Source organism: Aphis gossypii, chromosome X, assembly GCF_020184175.1.
Source record: "Aphis gossypii isolate Hap1 chromosome X, ASM2018417v2, whole genome shotgun sequence".
NCBI lineage: Eukaryota > Metazoa > Arthropoda > Insecta > Hemiptera > Aphididae > Aphis > Aphis gossypii.
Genome location: NC_065533.1, coordinates 37,406,285 through 37,428,577, shown reverse-complemented (window position 1 = coordinate 37,428,577; position 22,293 = coordinate 37,406,285). Strand labels below are relative to the sequence as shown.

Sequence of the window (22,293 nt, the reverse complement as noted above, 5' to 3'; positions counted from 1 at the left end):
ATTGGGTTAAACTCATAAAACTTATAACTAAAACTTAACATAAATATTTTTTTTTTAATACATTTAAATTAAACATACATAGTTCTATTTGTATTGATACAAACTGAAATTATATGATAAAATTAACTGTTTTATACAAATAGATAATATAGTAAAATAAATATTATAAATCAAACCATGATAAAAGTTGGTTAGTGCAATTTTTAACATTTGCTTTTATGAAAATAGGTAGCATTGTACTACCATTATAATAATATGTTAAACCATTATCATGGTCTACTCTAATGATTTTCCATTATATTGCAAGTGATCAAATGCACCAGTATTAACGTGGCGATTAAGTGAACAACTCAATTTTAATTAATATACATTGTAATTAATTAAAAAGGATTTGTCTTGTTTAATTTAATTCTCTGATGACTAGAAGTAATATTTATCTCAAACCATTTTTTTTTAATGTTCAAAACATTTAAGAAAATTATTTTCTTAAATTGTTTCGTAAGATTTATATATAAAATGTCAAACATTATCACATAAATTACAATTTATTAAGGGACCCATTTACAGTTATGGAATTATTTGAAAATTATATTAACAATGTAATGACTTATTTACTTTAAAAAGTTATTGGTTTTACTGATTTTTGATGAAACCTAGAAAAAAGATCCTTTAAATTAAAATGTAACTTTGGCATCAATCAGGTCTAATAAGTCTCTTAAATCCCGACAGAAAATAATTAAGATTCAGTCCAAGTTAAACTATCAAAATTATTAAATTAAATAAAAATAAATTAAACACATAAATATAATTGGTAAACAAAAATGTTAAACTAAACGTTTTATATATATATATATATATTTATTAATAATTATAATATAAAAACATGATAATAATACGTAATGATGTTTTCCAATTTCTAAACTACATAATATTATTATAATCTGTAAATTTAGATAAAAACATTTAAAATGGTACCAGTTTACACAAGTGGTGTCAAATTAAAAAGGGAATGTTACACATAGTATAAATTATTAAATTAAACATTTAAAATCTTCATCACAACTGTTTTGTTGAAAACATTTGATTTGTGATAAGATATAATTTAAGGGTGGGGAGATGATGTGAAACGCTTATAGGATCTACGATTCAATAAGTTAGAAATAATATCAAGAATTAATTATTATAATATGACTGGTGAAAATAATTTAAAATAAAGGGAAACGACAAAGTCGTTATAAATTTAAAGGGTTTGATTAAATTTAATATTAAATTTTTTTATCATACTGCAAACGTTATTAATTTAAAAAATACTAATATGGAAGAAAAACATTACCCAGTCTTATTTATTTGGAAACAACAGGTAACGAATCAAGGAATCATCATTTAAATTAAATTAAAATTAATACTATAGGAGAGGGTGTAGATAGTTTTACCATCCTTGAAGTCTGAAACAAATACATTTTATTCATTAAAATTAAAATTAAAAAGTTGTATTGGAGTTAATAAATGTCTACCTCAAGTCATCCTGTATATTGTGATTATGAATAACAATTGCTCCAGTATAACTGTCAATTACGGGGTCTGCCATCTGGCATTGATGGTCCATAATGATGTTCGTATAGACCTAAAAAATTAATTTAAATTAATAAATTCAGTATTAACTATCAAATTTAGGGTATTCAGTGCGTACACCTCTAAGACAATAAGATGTAAATGACTTGTCTATAGAAATCAAAAACTAAGATAATGAATACTATGAATCACAAATATTATTGGAATTAGTAAATAATAAATATTAAATTAATTATACATGAATATAATTTTATAATAACTAATAATTTATACCTTGTTACAGATTATTGGTGCTCACTGAGAAACCATGTAAAAATACTAAAATCATATTTTCAGATAGTCAATCTTTGCATTATCTCTAATTATATTACTAATATTTAATCAATAATTGAAAATTATATAAATTATTTTATATTTTCAAAACCATTTGTAAAACAAATAAATTATTGTTATAACTAATTAACATGAAAAGAGTTAAATATTACTTAAAAATCAGATAACTTGCATTATGTTTAAAATGTTTTGATGACTGTTAAAAATATTGTTATTTGTATGTTTATAAAATTATTCTGATTGTTTATTCTATCTACCTTTACTTGTTATTTCTTCCATGGTCAATTCAGTACATTCAGCTCCTGTATGATTCTGTCCTCCACAATTATAGCATGAAACTTTTGGTGGATGATATGCCAACACTTGAGGTTGCATTAAGACGGGTGTAGTAGTATAAAATGTTTGCGAAGAAGATGGATAATAAACAAATTCAGTAGGTTGTTGATAAACTTGCTGATACTCAGGCGATTGAATAACATGTTGTTGTGGTATATATTGTCGTGGCATAGGAGAAAAACCTGACATTGATTGAGAAGTTTGAGGTTGATGAACATAATATGCTTGAGTATTATAACCTCGAGCAGTTGCTCCGTTATCATACGCCATAGTATAGTATTGTTGACCATTGTTAGGTACTTTAAGATGGGTTTTATGAATATTTTCCCTCCCAGTTTCATTGAAGGACGATACTGCAAGTCCTCCAGTCATAGATTTTCTGAAACAACAAAAAATATAAATTCATCATTTATCCAAATATTTTTGAGATATACTGAAAACATACTTCCAACTATTCATTACAATTATTATATATTTAGTAAATACAAAGTTATAAATAAAAATAAATTGCTTAGTTGTTATCAGTTGTTTCAATCTGACCACATAATTCATTATTAAAATAAATAAATGTATATAAATAGATTTATTGATTTTAATTTATTTGAAATAGAAATATAGTTAATTAAATGAACGTTATGATAAAAACACGTTTAAAAAAAAAATATATGTTATTTTATTTTTTAATTAGAGTTCATTATGTCTTGTAATAATTATGTATATAATGTTTTAGAAATTTTCAATGATCTTATACAAATAGGTTAGGACTTTTAAGTACCTGTTTTACCATTGATGATGAAAATAAACAAAAATATTAAGTTTTTAAATGTAAATTATCTATAAAATCTTATTTAATTCATATTAATTTTTCATATAATGGAAAAAGGATGTTTATTAAAATTGAATTTTACCTATTATAACTATTATTTATATTTCCATCACGTGAAGTCCTTGGTTGAGATTGTATTGGACGACCCTTATAATATTTACTAGTTTGTGCATTATATGAACTAGTGGTTATTGAAGTATTTATTGGTTTTGCAGAAGTGCCAACTGTTGGTTCTTTAACTTCATATACTTTTGTTGTATTAGTTTCAAGTTGCAATGGAATTTCTATAAAAAATAAAAAATATTTAAAATAATATAAAATGTTTTAATCAGTTATTCAAATATTAAATAAATTACTTGTATTTTGTGGTTTGTGATGAGAATTAGATTTCAACTTTTCTTCAGTTAGTTCATTTGACACAACAATAGACTTTTCCTCTGTATTCTTTCCATCATCCAATACAGATGAAAGCGTAGAGAGATCAATATTTTTTGTGGATTCATTTTTAGGAAGTCCTAATGTAGCAGTTGTTTGCTGCTTTGTATCAGTGGTACAAAGAGTTTGTTGTGAATTTATAGGCGGTGAGTATGTTTTTGGTAATGTTGGCTGAGTTGTAGAAATTGTTTGCACATCATTGTCTGTTTTTATCTTGTTTTCAAAAGTAAGCTTTGGATTACACACTTGTGCACTACCATTTTGACATTGGTTTTCAGATTGAACCAACTTTGGACTTGCATTATTTGAGCTACCCTGAACTGCATGCTGAGGAGAAGCTCCTGACACTTTATCAGAAATAGATGAATTAATAGATTTATAAGAGCTACTTTGACTGCAATCTTCTGAAGATTTTGATGACGATGGCATCTGATTATGTGTTTCAAGAATAGGTTCGCTTTCATTTGTTGAGTTTATTGTAGCATTTGTTATAAGAGGTTTATTCTTCACTACAGTATCAATCTTATTCGGAGAAGTAGACTATAAATAAAAATAAATTTATGAACATTAATAATAATTTTAACAATTATTTAAATATTTTACCACAGGCACTGGCGGAGGAATTTGACTTTTACATTGATCTTGATGTCGATTAACAGTTGAGTGTTTAGTTTTTGTTCCATGTCCTTGGTAGTTACGACCCACAGGATTTTCAGGATAGAAAGAAGGGACCTAATTTAAAAAAATAATTAATTACTAACTTAGGTATTTACTTTGGTTATTCATTTTAAATAATATAATTTAGTTTTATAAAAAAGAACTAAATAAATACAATTTATTTAAAAATGTAAGGAAATATTGAGTATTAATTTTAATATATGCATGTATCTAAAAAATAATTAAATAAGAATACCCTATTTTGAATACTATCATATAAAATTGAAACAATTTTATTTTAGCTAAAATATTTTCTGATACATTAAAAAAAATTGCTTTTACTATTAATATTGATTGTATTTGCTTGTTAAAACATAATTATAACTAAGATTTCAATTCTACAGAAAATTGTAAAATAATATTCAATATTTACATTTATATTCAATAAATAATATATTTTATATATGTTACGTTACTGCAACATAGATTAAAGTGGATGTAACATTTTGATCAACACATGAAAGACTAAAGAAATTATAAATAACTAAAAGTAATATTAATGTTTTATTAGCTAATAAATGCTAAAATTAATCTGTGCATCTCCACTTAGAGGCCATTTTAAATAATAAAATAATAATGATATAAATTAGTGTTTTTCAAACTGTGAATTGCAAGTCAATTTTTAATGGGTCATGAATTTTTTTTTTAATTATATAAATTCTTAGATATTTTTTATATTTTAAGCTATATTAGTACTAACTATATAAATTATAAGATGCTGTTATAAACCACTGCAAGAAACAAGCACAAACTTTGCATAAACCTTCATTGTTAGAAATATATTTGTAAAATTATCATCCTTATAAACCCATAACATTAGTAGTATAAAGGAATAAGTAACACAAATAATAACCAAACTTTGATTTTTTAGAACTACTTATTGATCTTGTAAAAGTAAAATCATGTAGATCACAAAAGATTTGTAGAAAAAAATTATTCCTAACAAAATTGAAAACTACTGACAAAGTCATATAAAATTTTTTCTTATCATTAAAACTAAAATTGAGTATGAATATGATTAAACAAAAAAGTCTAGATGGCAATGAATGTAATAGTCTCATCTCCCACCTAAGTAGTTAGAAGTAAGTACAAAAGAAATTATTTTGTTGTAAGCTAGTATTAATGGCAGAGGTTTGAAAAAAAAAATCGTGGAAGATGCTTTGACACCAGTTAAAATTTGTGTTTTGTCAATAGCATCACTCAACATATTAAATTATATACACATAACACTCATTGCATGTTATTCAACTAATATTTTAAAATTTGATAAAATAATGATCCATGGAACAATAATTTATATTAACTGAGACATCTATCAACGTCAAATTTAATATAACTAAGATAAGAATATTTTATTAATTTTAAAATATGTTATTTTTTGTGTATATCTCATATTTTTGACAAATTTAATATTAATTACATATTTTTAATAAATCAAATGCATATTTTACAATTTGTTTTAACATATAAATCCAATAACTAATTACAATAAATAAAAAAGGTAGATTTCACATAACACTTAGAGCTAGATTTACCGAGGTCTTTAAGTTTTAGCTATCTTCAGTTTTTTAAGTATTTAGTTATAGAGAATTTTTTACGGTATCCAATGTTTTATTTCTAAAATAAAGGTTAATTTTTGTACACTTATTTAATTTATAATATAACTTACCATGCCTGGTGTATAATTATAATTGGTATACACATTATGTGGTGACATTTGATACATGTTCCAATTATTCCAAGATTGAGAAAATGGATAACTAGGATCTGAAGGATTACGATATCTTGGTGGAGTAGGATGTCTTTGCTTTGAGTTTATGTTTGGTGGTTGATTACGTGGATTTATTTGGAATGTGCGTGGTGGCCATGAAACTGGACTTGGAGATTTTGAAAAATTTGCTTGATGGGGTCCTCTAATTCCTGAAACTGCTGTTGGTGGTGGAAAATCATAACAAACTTGCATTGGTGGAACGTTCACAGGAGGAAACGGATAATCTGAAATGTACATATGTTCAACTTCTCTATTTTTTTTAAATTTTAAATAGTATATTTAAGTTGTATTTTACAATGACGTGGATATAAATAGCCATTTCTATTCAGAGGATAATTTGATCCTCCTTGAGTTTGCTGATACATATAATTGGGTGGTGGAATCATGGTGTTGATATTCTAAAACAAAATAAAAACAATATCAGCTAACCTGGTGCTAAGTAATACTTATTATTAAAATTGTTAATAGTACAAAGAATAAAAATACTAAATTAAAAACATTATTTATTTAACTTAATAATAAAAAATAAACAAACTTTAAGAAAAAGAATGAAAAAAATTAAATCACAGTTATTTTGAATACATGTATAGAAAATCGATAGTAGTATGATAATAATAAAATTAGGTATGTATTGTTTAGAATTTCCACATTATCTATTTATATAAAAACTATTCCTGGATTAATAGGTATTCATGAAAGAGACAATTTAAAACCCCCTAATTACATAATATGTATATTGTGAATGTATACTTACATACAGTGTTAAATCCTAAAACTACATTTTTTATCACATCATTAAATTAAATGAAATAATAATTAAAATTTGAAAAAAAATATTTTGTACCTTTGAAGTTTGAAATGGAGTACTATTGTCAAATGTAACATTAATAGTATCTCTTTTCAAATTTCAGACCCAAAATATTTTTTTTCAAATTTAATATAAATTTATACATACACAATATACACATGTTAAATGTATACATTTTTATAGTTGGGCAAAAAAATGTATTTATAATTTTATAATTATTGTTTCTTTATAATTTTGAGATATATTATCTTAATAAATATACCTACTACCTATTCAAAACTTGAAAAATGTATATTATGGTTTTACATAATATTATTAATAAGAATCTTTACTATACTTATATAAATTTAGCATAAGAAGTAAATAAAATTGTATGATTATATATAGTAATATATATTATATACCGAGTAAAATATTAACTAATATTAATGCTAAGTTATGATTGAGTAATTTATTTTATAGATTTTTATTTATAATTTGCTTATAACATTTAATTATTTGATTAAAAAACTAGACATTTTATATCAAAGCTATTTCATTAAATACTTCTAAAGTTACAATTTAGGTTTAGTTATATACATTATTTGTACAAAAATTATAGATATTAAGAATAAAATGGACCTTATTATATTTTTAAAAATAATAAACTAGTCATATTAATATTTTAATACACATCATAATTTATTACTTAACAGATTATTTAATCTGCATCTAATAGCTATTACCTGCATTTAATTAAAATTAAAATAATAATAAATTTGCTAGCTTTTAAAAATTTAAACACTGATATTATCTATTATATTATATTTATGCAATTTAAATGAAAAATACCTTATACTATTTTATACTAAATATATAAACAAACTTATGAACCAAATAATTATTATTGATAATTCTTATTAAAAAATATTAAAACTATGTATTTTAATAAGTTTTTTTTTTAGATTATAAGTAAGTAAAGTGATAAGTATGTTATTGGAAGAAATAAAAATTAATAAATTATAATTTTCAAAATATAAACATTTATCAATTTTTTTATTTTTATGTGTTTTAATTTTTGTAAAGACTTATTTAGTAAAAATTTACAAACAAATAATTAAAATATTACTTTGAGATTAAGGAAAAGTTTTTTAACCAAACATATTAGAAAAATACAAATTTTTTAAAATAAAATTGGTATATCTTTGAATTTTATATTTTAAATAAGTTATTAAAAAGACTAATGTTTATAATTTAAGTTTTAAGTTTTTATATGAAAAAAAAATGTTTAACTACCTATTTAAGATTAAAATACATATATGATATAGTGATTAGTGATCTTTGATAATGAAGATAACCACATAATAGTTTTAATTATTAACTCATCATAGGTGTAAGAAATAATCCAATTTTGCTGCTAACAAGACAAGGTCATATTATGATTACTACATATAATTAATTAAAAGTGTACACATAGATTTGATTTACAATAGAAAATATTATTATAAATCTAATTTTAAAATTAACTGTTAAATTCAATATATCTAGTATTTTATATAACTAATACAATTTATAGAAAAGTATATTATTTTGAAAAAATGATTGATTTAAATAAAAAATATTGGTATTTATAAATATAATACTTTCTTTAAAATACATGATAATTTTTTTTTATTCAGATGACTTCTGTAGTTAATATAAGTTGTAACATTTAAAAATATATAAATAGTAGATATTTGAAACTTTTATAAGTCATTTTAGACTTACATATTATATTTTAACTTGAATTGTACTCAATTTATCTATTAATAATCCATACTCAACACTTTAAAATCTTGATAAATACCTGCTCTCACGTGGCTCATCAAAAATTAAATAACAGTTTCCAATTAAGCAGAATTTGCTGTCTAATATACATGATTTTTTAGTTTAGATAAGAGGATGTCAGTGCAATATATTTTGTTTTCTCTCTTAGACCCACACAAGTTAAAACTGTTTCTCCTAAAACCATTTTTTTTATGATTTTTGAGGTATCTTAGATCAAAATTACCTATTACAAAAACTATTGAGAATAATATTTTTGAGATTATGACATATTAGTTTTATATTTTATTTTGTATTTAACTTTCAAAAAAAAAAAAAATGTTATAAATTTAAATGATGTTTAAATAGTTTTAAGAAAATATTTAGACAAATCAATACATCATACGCTCAAAAATATTATTTTCCTTCATTTTGTAATGGATGATTTTACTCTAAGATGACTCAAAATTATAAAAAAAAATGATTATGTGTTTTGTCTATGTTGTGTATGGGCCAGAGAGAGAAAACAAACAGTGCACTGATATCCTCTTAAATATTTTTATGTTTAATTTAATACCTAAATAAATAATCAATATTAGAAAATTTAGAATATTAATATATTTTCAAATAAAAAAACCTACTTGTGATATGCTAGAAAAAAAAATATAAAATTATAAACAAAAGAGTTTAAATTGTACCTATTAAAAAAAAAACACATTTTTATCAAATTATGTTTATTTGATGTTGGTGGTATATTATTTTTTTTAAGGTAATTAATAAAATGATTTTCCTAAATCATATTATGTTTAAATACTCAATTTTATACTTTATTTTAATTATTTTTGAAATAGTTAATTTTCACCATTTTTGTTGAATTGAAAATATATGTTTAACATTGATTACATGCTTAAACATAAAAATATATAAGTCATACATCACTTAATCGCATTTTTAGTCAATTATTAACAATATATTAAATATTTATGATTTAATTGAGAATAAACTAAAAAATATAATAATATTTTCAGATGAGTAGAGCAATTCAAAACCACTAATAGATACCACATACCTATTTATATTATTTTAAAATACATTTTATTAATTTAAAAATAAAATTGCTGTATTTCTATTGCTAGTTTTGTGATAAACTGAAAACTAAAATGAATTTTTTTATATTCTAGATCATTCTATTATGCCATTAGATAAAATGTACACAATTAATAAACATGGAATAAAAAATAATATAGTTTTAAATAAGAAAATAAAATGTGTGGTTTAATAAGGTAATAAAATAATGAAAATTAGAGAATATATTATAAGAAAATTATTAATGCTAAGAATAAAACAAACCATTGTTATATTTATTATATTGTATTAAGTTATCTAAAATTAAAAGACTACACAGTACACGAGTACCATTGTAATATATTATCTTTTGTGTCAAGTAAATACGCATTTTTTTCAATACAGGCTATACTGAAAATATATACAAGCATATTACAGCCATCAACTTGAATGTAAAAAACTATTATTGCCTACTTAATACCTTAATAATAATCTAACAATTAAACACTACAGTAGTTAACTGATACCTACCATGTACTATTCAAAATTCAAAACCTAATAAAAAAAGTCAACTATTAAGTTTCAATTTGTGTAATTGCATATTAATATATAATTCGTAATTATGTATATTAAAAATTAATCAAGACATGTTAATATAAACAATACACTTACCTCTAAAGTATCAGAAGATTCTTTGTCTAGATCACCTTTCTTTTTGGACAGTTGCCTCTCTTTTTCTTTCTTAATACAGTTGAATATGCTATCTAGTTGAGTTTTTTGTTCAAATATAAATGCTGGATGATTTACAGCTAATGTGTACAATACCATAAGCTCCTCAAATGCGTTTTTATCGTTAAAAAATGCTTTTGGACACTTAAATATGCGTTCTAAACCTTTGTCATCTGTTAGCGCTTTATAAATTAGTTCCGAACACTTTGTACTATTAGTGTTTAATACAGATAAATACTTGATAACCGCTGCCCTAACAGTTTTATCGCAAATACACTTGCAAGCTACTTCACTAACGCTGGCTGGATCGTTGGCTTCAAGTTCCAATTTTTTCAATATGTGAATATCTCTTTTAGACAAGTTATCTAAACAAGTGCCGAGGTACCTCAATTCAATTGGAAGACAGTGGCTTTGGAGTCTACACATCATCCAAAGCCGTTCGTAGCTTTTAAGTGTTTTGAAGTAAGCAACTACTTCGTCTATACAAACCATTTTCGGGCAACATCACAAATGCGAATGAATAACTAACACAACATGATAAGATTACTATTTACTAATGTGATCGATCGTTCACCAAGAACACGGGAAACTAGAAACTATAAATAATCGATAAACTCGAATAACTCGGATACAAGAAAAAAAATTTTTGTTCGCGAGTCAGAGTACCCCTCGTCGTCTGTGGTCTGTCGAATGCACAATGGGAAGATGATTGACCAACGACAAAAGATTAACCGGAAAATTCCCTCTATACAATTTTTCTCCCACTAAACATCTGAATCATTGTTTAAATTTCGTACATAAAAATTCAAAAACAATTTCATAGTGAAAAATTAATTACTCAAACGCTATTTTAATGCAAAACATTTTTTATACAAAAGACAAGCCTTATTTTTATTAATTTTTACTTTTTTAGTTTATAAAATTTGTATTTTAACATAAGTATTCAGGATGCCTACACTGTGGGTTTGTTGATGGGCACGTGCTGATATCATTTTATTTTATCTGATGATAAGAAATATTAAAGTGATACGATTTTTATTTGGTTTTTATCATTTTTCTTTTTTTCTTATTACATAATTACATTGAAATATACATTTAAATTTTTTAAATATTGATTCATTACACTTCCACATATTCAATGATTACTTATAAACATTTAATAACAGAATGATAGTAAAAAGCTGTATTAAAGGATTGTTTTGCCGTTTTGTACAAACGATAAATTGTGTACGAAAAAACTCCACGGCAAAATATTGTTTGGAATTAGTTAGGTAAATATTTGTGCACAACATTTCCACAATACATATAATACTATCATTTTTTTATAAAAAAAATACTAAGATATTTTTATACATTAATTAGATACATAGAATATTTTTATGGTGCAAGTGTTATTATGTACTAATTAGTAACAATACATTATATTGATACTTGAAAGTTATTAAATAGAAGAAATCAAATTTATTCCTATTGCTTATTGTAAACTAATTATTAACAGCCTATCACTTAACTGTGACAATCTGGCTCATAGGGATTCTGAGATGTTTCTGATGACCTAATATATTGGAATTTGTCATTGGTCTGACAACTGTATTACATTATTTTTTAAAATATCTAGAAAGTTTTGAATTTCTTTAAAAATATATTAATACATCTAATACATTTTTCCTGCCTGAATTTTTATTCCAGGTAATCCCTGCAGCTTAAAACTAAATTTTAGTATCATACCAATATCTCTTTATCTCAAGTTATATTATAACCATTAAAATTAAACTTATGGGTGTTGTAATTTATAAAAATCTGTTATAGTGTTTAATTTCTTTGTGTATTCTCATTTTTTTATAAAAGAATTTCATTTAGCATCACTATTTTGGATAACTACATCATACGTTTTTTTTCTCAAGTGAATTTTGATATTTGATTATATATTTTATTAGTTTTATTATTGTAAAAGTACTTAGGTATAATTTTGATTTTATGTTTTTTTTCCTGCATATGTTGCTTCAAATAATAATTATGTTATATACTTCTACATATTATATTTTGTTTGTTTTTGTATGTTTGGAAATAGTGTTTTTTTTTTTTTTTTGTTATTCAATACCCTATTAAAACGTGTATGCAAAAGTTGAGTAACAGTGGATGAACTGTGTATAAAACATCAAACTTGAATCAATAAAAAATTATTTGTTGAATAATTTATGTGTATTATCATACTTCTTTTCAATATTAAGTTGTTTTTTATTTTCTTGAATGCTGCTGAAATAATGTAAAAATAACTGTTCTGAAGTATAATTTTTTTTTTAAATTTTTTTGAGAATTTTTACTGCTTTAAAAAAAAATACAGAGTTATAAGATAAAACATGTTAATGTAGATAAATAAATTTTATTGTAAACAAAATTTCGATATCAACAACTTAAGATAATGATAGATTACACAATTATTTATTGACAAATAGTAAAGTATAGTATAAAAACATGTTATGTAGATACTTAAGCAATGAAAATTATGAAAAAAATACTATACTCTGTATTGTTCAAAGTGTTCTGTTATTCTGATTAAATATTAATAGAAACTTAAGCAAGAAATATATTTCATAGAAACTATAACAATTATGTTAGTAAAATTGTAAACATCTATGAAATAGACTATATTAAATGTTTTGTTAATACATAATATCTTGTTTAAATATCAGTTATAATGAAATTCGAATACACATTTTAATAGTTAAAATATTAAATAGATAAAAAAAAAAATAATTAGTTATTTAATTTAATTGGTTAGGTGTTTGTTTATGATTTTATTTATTATTAATTATTACCAATGTTGAAACTGTAATCATTACATTTGGTAATAAATAAAAATTGTTACACGGTTAATATTTCTTAGTCTAAAGAACTTCTAAATGGTTTTAAATCTTTATACCACAAGAAATATAAGTAAGATTTAAAATATATTAATCATGTTTGCAAAATTTTAATTATTACTAGATGTTTATTACTAATAAAAAAATCTTAACATGCTCAGCTATTGAAGACGTGCGGTTTTATTTAAAAACTAATTGATGAAATTTTATCTGAAAGTTATAAAATAATTACTATTAGAAAAAGTATTGATAACCTTTCTTAAGAGTATGTTAACTAAACAATTACTATCTCTGTCAAACTCATACAAACTGTACTACTATGTTAAAACTATTTTTTTCATTTATTATTTTGTAACCAAAGTACTCCAACAACTTATTATAAAATATACTAAACTTTTGGTGTTCTATTAATGAGTTTTCAATAGTTCAAATATCAATTTCTATTTTTAACTTTAATATGTTATAATTATTTAAAAAAAATAAAAATGATATTACCTTATAATGAAGCAATAGATTATCACTTGGTACATTTTGTAATAGTTCATGCTTACATAATTTAAATACTTGATAAATTATAAATCTGAAGAGTGGTTTTCCTATAATAAGTGTATGGAATATGGGGAAAAATAATTATCTTACATTATATTAAGTAAAATAATTTAACTTTTTGCAGAAAACATGATTTTGAAAATTATTTATGTACCTTATTATTACATAAAAATATTAGAAGAACCGGGTTTGCTGTCAGAGCATTTAATATTGAGATAGCAACTCTTCAAGATCAAATAAGTGATATGAAAATTGGAGAAATGCGGTTTAAATTTTGGGAGACATCTTTAGTTGAAATATATAAAAATAAAATTCCAAAACATCCAGTACTCATTGAACTTTTTATGGTATGTATTAAATAAATTATTTGTTTATATAACAATAATTTTAATTTTAAATAATTTTTGCAGGCAGCAAAAACACATAAATTAAGTTTAATATATTTGAAACGTTTAATCTCATCTCGAGAAAAATATATGTTAAATTCATCTCTAAAAACCATTGAAGATTTGGAGACTTATGCTGAAAACTCTGTTTCGCCAGTATATTATTTGTTTCTAGAAGCAATGGGCAAGTATTTTCTTAATAATTTGTATGTTATATTAGTAATATATATTAGATTTTTATTTTTGACTTCTCCTAATAAAAAGTGATGGATACTACCAAAAAAAAAAAAAAAAATGCATTTCTGTAACAACCTTTATGAATAAAATTGTGTAAAAAGGTAAACATAAATTAATAATATTTTGATTTTTATTCACAATACAATAATACTATAAAATATTTGATGCTTATAACCTCATAAATTACCATAAGAAAACCATGAGACATTCTTATATAAAATTAGAAATTATATTATAAAATCAATGTTACATAATTGGTAGTTAATAACTAATAATAATATACGTTTTCATTGTTTTATTATATTTTAGCTATAGACAACTGAAACTTTGATTAAAATGTATAAGAAACTTTTTAAATGGCTTCATTATATTTTCTTAATAAAATTATCAGCTAGGTATGTGGAGATTTATGTATTTAAATTATTAATTACATTGAGATATTACTGTGTTTCTAAGGACTTTAGACATGGTCACTGGTAATAGATTATAAACATTAAACACTTAACACATATTCTTATGTATTATAAATTGTAATCAAATTATTATGAAAAATGTTGCTACCAATAAGTATTTAAAGTAAAATTGCAATTTTTAAATTATTTAAATTATACTATAATTTGATTTATATAATATATAAATTAGTATATTAAAATTAGAATACATTAAAATCATTATAATAAATAAATATTTATTCGAAAATATACTTGGATATTATTACAGAAATTAAGGATATGACAGTTGACCATACTGTAAGTCATCTAGGTAAATGTCAAGGAATTGTAAACATTATTAGAGGTATTCCATATAATTCAAAATCTGGGCGTATATCAATACCACAAGAGGTTTTGTTAAAATATAAAGTTTCCTATGAAAATATTATAAGAAATTCTAGTGAACAGAATGTGCGTGATGCTATTTATGAATTGGCTTCAAGAGCAAATAGTCATCTAATGAAGGTAACTTAAAAATAACTTTTTATAACAATCAACATATTATTATAATGTATATGTTAAAAATTAATTTTTAGGCCAGAAAATTGGAAAAGGAAGGAAATAAACGTATTAAATCAATATGTTTACCATTTGTTCCTCTTCATTTATACTTGGAAAAACTTCGAAAAGCAGATTTCAATGTATTTGATAAAAAACTACAAGAACGAAATAATTTATTACCTATGAAACTATTATGTCATAAAATAGTTGGTTAAAATGATTATTTAGTTAAATACTTTTGTTTAAGTTTTTATAAGTATACTATTGTACAGTATAATGAAGTGGACATTAAACCGCTTATAATGTCTTCATCTTAAAAATGTACTTTAGATAATAATTTGTGTTTAGTGTAATTAATTTTGTTTTGTTAGCTTTATTTCTAGAGAAAATTATACTATTATTAAATCAAAAGATGTAAAGATTAAATATTTTTTATAATATTTTAATTTTTAAGCAATATATGAGCGTTTTTAAATTCTCATATTGTTAGGTAAACTGTAATAACACGTATCTACATTTTTATCATTTTTTAGGAGAGCATTTTAAACTATTTATTGTACATTACTCATATGAAACGTGATATCACTCACTTTAGTTTTGAAGGGAAAGTAATGATTTTTTGGTTATCGACTTATCGTTTATATGAAAAAAAGAAAGCACAAAAAGATTATATATAATAATTAATAATATAACCTAACCTTAATTTGACCAAAAATGTAGATATACGTTATTGCAGTTTATTTTACAAAATATTACAAATTCTCAACTCTAAAATGTATAAATCCTAATTACAAATACAGATGATGATTTCCCTTCGTTAAAAAATCATTTAAATTTTATCACTCTTTTTTATGCTAATAACATTGGTTCTGAAGAACTCAAATTGTTTGTGTTGTATATTTTTAAAATTGAAACAATACATGTAGGTGTCACTTCCTCTTTAAATGTTTATTAATTTTATTTTAGTTATTTTATTAACTTAAACAATTCAAAAATGAGTGTAAAATATTTGTTATTTATTGTTTCTATGAAATATATTGTTGTACTTATTTATTGTTTAATATAATCAATAATATGGTTTACAAATATATCATAAAATTAATAGAGAAATTGAAAATACATTTGCACAGTTCTTTCATCTTAAAACCAGTGTTAAACTATTTTCACCCTTATTATTTATAAATAATAAGTTTTAAAATCAAAATTATCATTATTAATTAATGATACAATGCCTAACTTATTTTAGTTCCTATAATTATTTATTTATTTACAAGTTATATGATAAAAATATAAAATATAATTTGTAAAAAAATTGCTGATTCATTAGAAATGATTTTTGAACAAGATATCTAATAATACCAAAAATGTATTCTATATACAACATTGTAAACTCAATTTGATTATTTTTTTTTTTGCTACAATACAATATTATACCTTTATATTAATAATTTAATAATAAATAATAATGATAGTATACTTCAAAAATCAAAAGAAATATGTACAGGTGGTATATATATATAAGATAAAATACAAAGGTTTGCAACTCTCCTATAACCATAGCATGTGCTGCAAAGTTTTATTGGTATTCAATTATTGGCAATAATAAACATTTCTAAAATATAGTTAAAAAATTACATCATTTGTGATTAATTATAAATTAATAGGTATGGGTAAAATCAACATTATTTAAATACAATTTCAAATCATATACATTTTTTAAATTATACATACATCTATTTATTCTAAGTAATATACATAATTTGATTACAATTTAAACATAACTTTTCATGCCAAAATGTTTATGGTAAAAAGGTGCATTTAGATTAATATTTGTTATATAGTGTGTACTATAAAATATAAATATGATTAACATAAACAGTATTATTTTTAAATTTATGAAAAATTTAATAATCAACAAAAACAAATTTTATTATTTAAAAATAAAAATCCTTCGAGCACTTCTGTGTTTTGAATCATACAAAAGATTTAATAATTATCTTTAAATTACCTATGTTTAAACTTTAAAGTAAAATTTATAATATGGTGTATAGATATTTTTGCATGTTAAAAAACTATAATGTATAAACTGTTTTTTTTTATTTATTAAAATATAAAACAAACTGTACATTGATTAGCAAATTTAGTAATTTTAGTATAAATAATATATATGCATAATATAAATTATTATAATAATTATTGAGGGAGTCACTCAAGGATAACATTTCAGAAAATTATTTAATTATATTTTCGATCACTAAAATCGTAAATCACAATTTAAATTACGTTTTATTGAACCTGAGAGAGGGTTAATCAAGAATGTGAAGGTGTATTTATATATTTTTTATGAGCGGATAAATACGTGAGTTTAGACTTCAGTTTGGCAAGGAGCGCTTATACTGCTTATAGTGGACTTCAGCTAGGTTAGGTTAAGTAGGTATGAGACATTTTAGATTCTGAATGGAGTTATGAATGTATTGATTCTACAATGATGTGTGTTTTTTTGTGTGTCTGTGTACAGCATAACTAGACGAAATAGGTAATGCTTTAATTTCAAACTTTGGTGATGGTTTTCGATGGCAAAGTGAATATCCTTGGTACATTATAGAGGTTAAAAGTAAACATTTTCCAACAATTTTTAAAAAAACTCAAGAAAAACAAAAAAAAAGTGACGGAAAAACGGGAAGTTTTACGCAAAACCACATGTTTATAATATCGTTATTAATATATGGCTAAATTTTCAAAATATTTTGATTTTTATTTTAAACTATTTATACCTAGACCATTGAAATTTTGGATTTTTCTGAGAATTTTTTTTTTTGAAGTGTCGATAAAAAAATTTTGATTGGTCAAAAAAACTTGAAAATTTAAACAAGTTTTCTTATGAGTTGTTCTTATTGTAGTTAAAAAAAGCGTTTATAGTTCAAATTTTTACGAAATATGTCGAAATTGCGAAAATTTGCAAGTAATTTTGAAATTGAAAAATCATAAAATTGTTTATGTTTATAAATAAGGATTAAAAATACAAAACTAAGTTTTTAATAAGTTTTCCTTCAAGAAGCTATAGAGAAAACTCAAAGCATCATTATAGGAAAAATTTTAAGTGCGTTTGAATTTTAAATTTTTACAAAATAGCGTACCTAACGATAACAATTTAGCCTCAAACGATTTTAAATATTTGTTATTTTTCATAAAGTATAAGTCGTAGATACTTGAAAATTTCACACGTTATTTAGATTGGCATTTTCTTTACATGGTTTAATTTTCAAAATATTTTGACTTTTTTTAAGCTATTTATAGACAACTTTCAAATTTTCTGAGAATTTTTGTTTGAAGTACCTATCGATAAAAATTTTATGGCGGAGTCAAAATACTTGAAAGTTCCTCATAAGTTATTCTTATAGTGATTGAAAAATTATAAGAATACATAGGCACAATTTTTTTTTATTAGCATTTGAAGTTCAAATATTGACAAAAATTCGTCAAAATCATGAATATTTGCAAATTATTTTGTAGGTAAAGGTAATTCAAAAAAATGTTTGTATAAGTAACTAAGAGTTGAAAATTCAATACAAGATTTTCTATAAGTTTAGCTTACAATAATTATAAATTATAAAGAACTCAAATTTTGGTGTTTAGGTATTCAGGTATTCAGGCCATTAAAACATAAACCACCTTTTCACCAACCACTGGAAATTATATCCTAGGCTGACAAATCATCTTACCTATCATTGGATTTAAATTTAATACTCCTATAACGTATAATTGTGATCCACGCGATACCTAATGTACAGCAGAGCGGTATCCACTTACCCGCTTTTTTTATTAGTAAATCTTTATGAATTTATGATAATAAAGGTTGGTCATGTATATCATGAAGCACCAGTTAAAGTACTGAGAGCTGTTTAGCCTATATATTGCTACACGACACAGTTCAATACAAATAATACGCAAACTGCTAAGTATTACCTAGGTACCTATTGTCAATTGTGCATAAATGTTCTAGTCAGTTAGTCAGTAGCCGTCGTCTTATACTCCTATGAGACTAAAATAGATAGCAGTATTATAATAATATTATAATTTATAAGCATAATAAAATAGTAGTCTACAATTTACAAAAGCGCCATGGCAACCACAAAACATAACGATTTGGTTATTATGGATCTACACACGAAAGTCGTTGACACGCTCACTACTAGTGACACACAACTCACAGTGGCGGTGAAGCGCGTCGATCAACTCGCGCCGCGTGAACTGAACAATTCATGGAGCGATGTTGCGAAATGGACGAAAAAGTTTTTGGACGCCAAAACACTTAAACAGAATACTATAACAGTGTTCGGCATGCCACGACTAGTGAGACCGCCGTTTCAAGAATATTATACGGTGAGCAGATACTACGGACCAGAAAAATTCGTTCCGCTCGTATACCGCGCAGAAGAAATGTTTCCAAGCTCTGAAGGCATTCCGCAGATTGAATAGTAATCTAAAATACATCGAAAAACCTAAAACACATCATTATACGTACGTACCTCAGTACCTGCATTATGTATATCGTGTGATAAATAAATCAATTACTACATAAGTAGGTAATTCAATATGTACACAATATACATAATATGCTGATACCAACGATGTTTTGTTTATTGATTAGTTTTTGTTTAGTTACACTTACCGGTTTGTAGAAAAATGTATTATCTTTAGCTTACTAAAATCATAACGTCCTTAAAACAAATTTTAAATTAGGCACCAATGAATTTCGTTTTGAAATCATTTGCAATTTTAATTTTTTTTTTAATTTATTGGGTACCTAAGTTTTTATTTTTAATAATTTCCGTATTTTATTAATTAAGCCTTATACAATTTTTTCGAAATTTTAAGTTTATTTTAATGCATTAAATTTAACCAGCCCTAATTATAACTTAGGTATAAATTATAATTATTATTTTAGCTTCTATTGGTAGGTACATTATGTTATAACGTTTTTCGTTATTACCTATTAATATATTATACTATACCTATGTATTTATAATATTTACAAACTTATTAAAATTGCTTTATATTTTTGCTTATGAATTAAAATCATAAAACAAATACGTTTTTGTTTTATTTGAATTAAAATTAATTGAAATACAGCCTATATTTTGGTATTTATAAGTTAAACAAAAAATAAAAGAATAATTTTAAGTATCTAAATTTCTATATGAACTATTATGAAATGATTAAATGAAGCCATCTGTATTCTGTAATAATATGGCTTATAATAGCTTTATTAATAATTCAATTTTGAATTTATAAATAAGATTATGCAACTTTCATCTGGTTGTAGCGATATAATATTATGTTGACCATCTCTATTAAATATAAATTATAAAATAGTATAAATATAATAATAAAAAATTATATTATATATAATATTATTATATAATAATAAATAAATAATATTATATTATATTATAATAAATTATATTATTTTATTTATAATATAAATTATTACGTAAATAGGTATGAATTACACTATTGACAGTGTAGTAAAAAAGTAGGTACATTTAAAGAGTACAAGTACCTATTTGAGAAATATTTGAAATTCCATTTTTTCTTCTCAATTATGTATTAAATTTTATAACTCAGTTGCAGTTTTTTATCATATATTTCCTAATTTTTTAAATGTCAGAAAAATATTGTTTAAGAAATATTATTAATGAAGTGCTTTATGGAAACTACCAATAATTATAGTTAACTAGCTGACCCGACACGGCGTTGCCCGTGTGTTACTTTCTTTTTTTGCATTTTCGTATGCCGTGTGTTAGTTTTTAATTTAATTGTATTGATAGTGCTAATATTACGTCGAATTCACAATTTAATTTTGTGTGTGTGTGCGTATGTTTTGGTATAAACATAGCACTAGTACATTTATTCAATTTATTGATAACATATATATTTATAGGCCGTGAATATTATTATATTTTTATATTATTATTGAAGCATCTCTTTATATAATACTACATTGGTTATTCTTCCACTTGGGACAAGAATGACTAAATGTAAATGTATCAACACATAAATCAGGTTGTTATAGCAACTATTTATAAACAAAAATTCCATCGTAAATCACAAAATCCCCGTTTTAGCAACCCTTTAAAATGCGAATTTTGAAAAATCCTTTCTTAGTGCGCCTATATGTTGCTTAAGGAACCTCTGTACAAAATTTGAAGTCCCTATACCCAGCGGTTTAGTCTGGGCGTTGATGAGTGAATCGGGGCGGTCTCCTATATGTATATAGATTATTATATTTTATTAGTTTTTATTTTTTAACTAATAATATCAAATACTTACTTGTTAGTATATTAAAATCTAAAATAATTATTAAGAATGTATTGTATTTAATATAATTTTATTTATAATTTAAAATGAATTTAAATTATATCATATAAATGTCCGTTAAATTTTAAAAACAGTGTTCAAAATTAGTTTATATCTATCGGCGGCTATCAATATAGCAACGTATAAAATGACCAAATTTCACTCTGATCGTTTAATGTTCATTTTTAAAACAATTACAAATATTTAAATTTAAATTCAGAAAAATAGTAGTTATTTAAAGGGAAGTAATCCATAGTCTATACAGTATAAAACTATTAAGGTATTAAATTAATATACTTACTTAAATATTTGTTAATAAATCAGATAAATAATATAGATATACCTAGTATTAGGTAATAGGTACCTATTTAAAATACTCTACGTCCCTACAACACAGATGATTTATAGGCACCTACCTAGGTATATATAATATATTATTACTTTATTGATAGTAAAAAAATAATTTTGTATTTCATTTAGGTATCTACTCCTGGATTTAAATATTAATTATAAAATTTTACAAACAACAAA

The 22,293-nt window shown here is 23.3% G+C and overlaps 2 protein-coding genes across 2 annotated transcripts; one reads left to right on the top strand and one right to left on the bottom strand.

The window, feature by feature from the left end:
• Positions 1–283: 283 nt before the first annotated feature.
• LOC114121437 (uncharacterized) lies at positions 284–11,170 on the bottom strand. The gene is made up of 9 exons (XM_027983774.2): positions 10,318–11,170; positions 6,286–6,388; positions 5,889–6,214; positions 4,106–4,234; positions 3,424–4,042; positions 3,150–3,351; positions 2,163–2,620; positions 1,515–1,624; positions 284–1,445 (listed from the first exon to the last, which is right to left on the bottom strand). The coding sequence occupies exons 1-8, from the start codon at positions 10,864–10,866 to the stop codon at positions 1,569–1,571; spliced, it is 2,442 nt and encodes an 813-aa protein (XP_027839575.1). The 5' UTR covers positions 10,867–11,170; the 3' UTR covers positions 284–1,445; positions 1,515–1,568.
• Positions 11,171–11,421: 251 nt separating this feature from the next.
• Positions 11,422–16,451, top strand: LOC114121440 (NADH dehydrogenase (ubiquinone) complex I, assembly factor 6). Its single transcript, XM_027983780.2, has 5 exons — positions 11,422–11,645; positions 13,912–14,134; positions 14,198–14,357; positions 15,131–15,366; positions 15,438–16,451. The coding sequence occupies exons 1-5, from the start codon at positions 11,542–11,544 to the stop codon at positions 15,615–15,617; spliced, it is 903 nt and encodes a 300-aa protein (XP_027839581.1). The 5' UTR covers positions 11,422–11,541; the 3' UTR covers positions 15,618–16,451.
• The last annotated feature ends 5,842 nt before the right edge of the window (positions 16,452–22,293 follow it).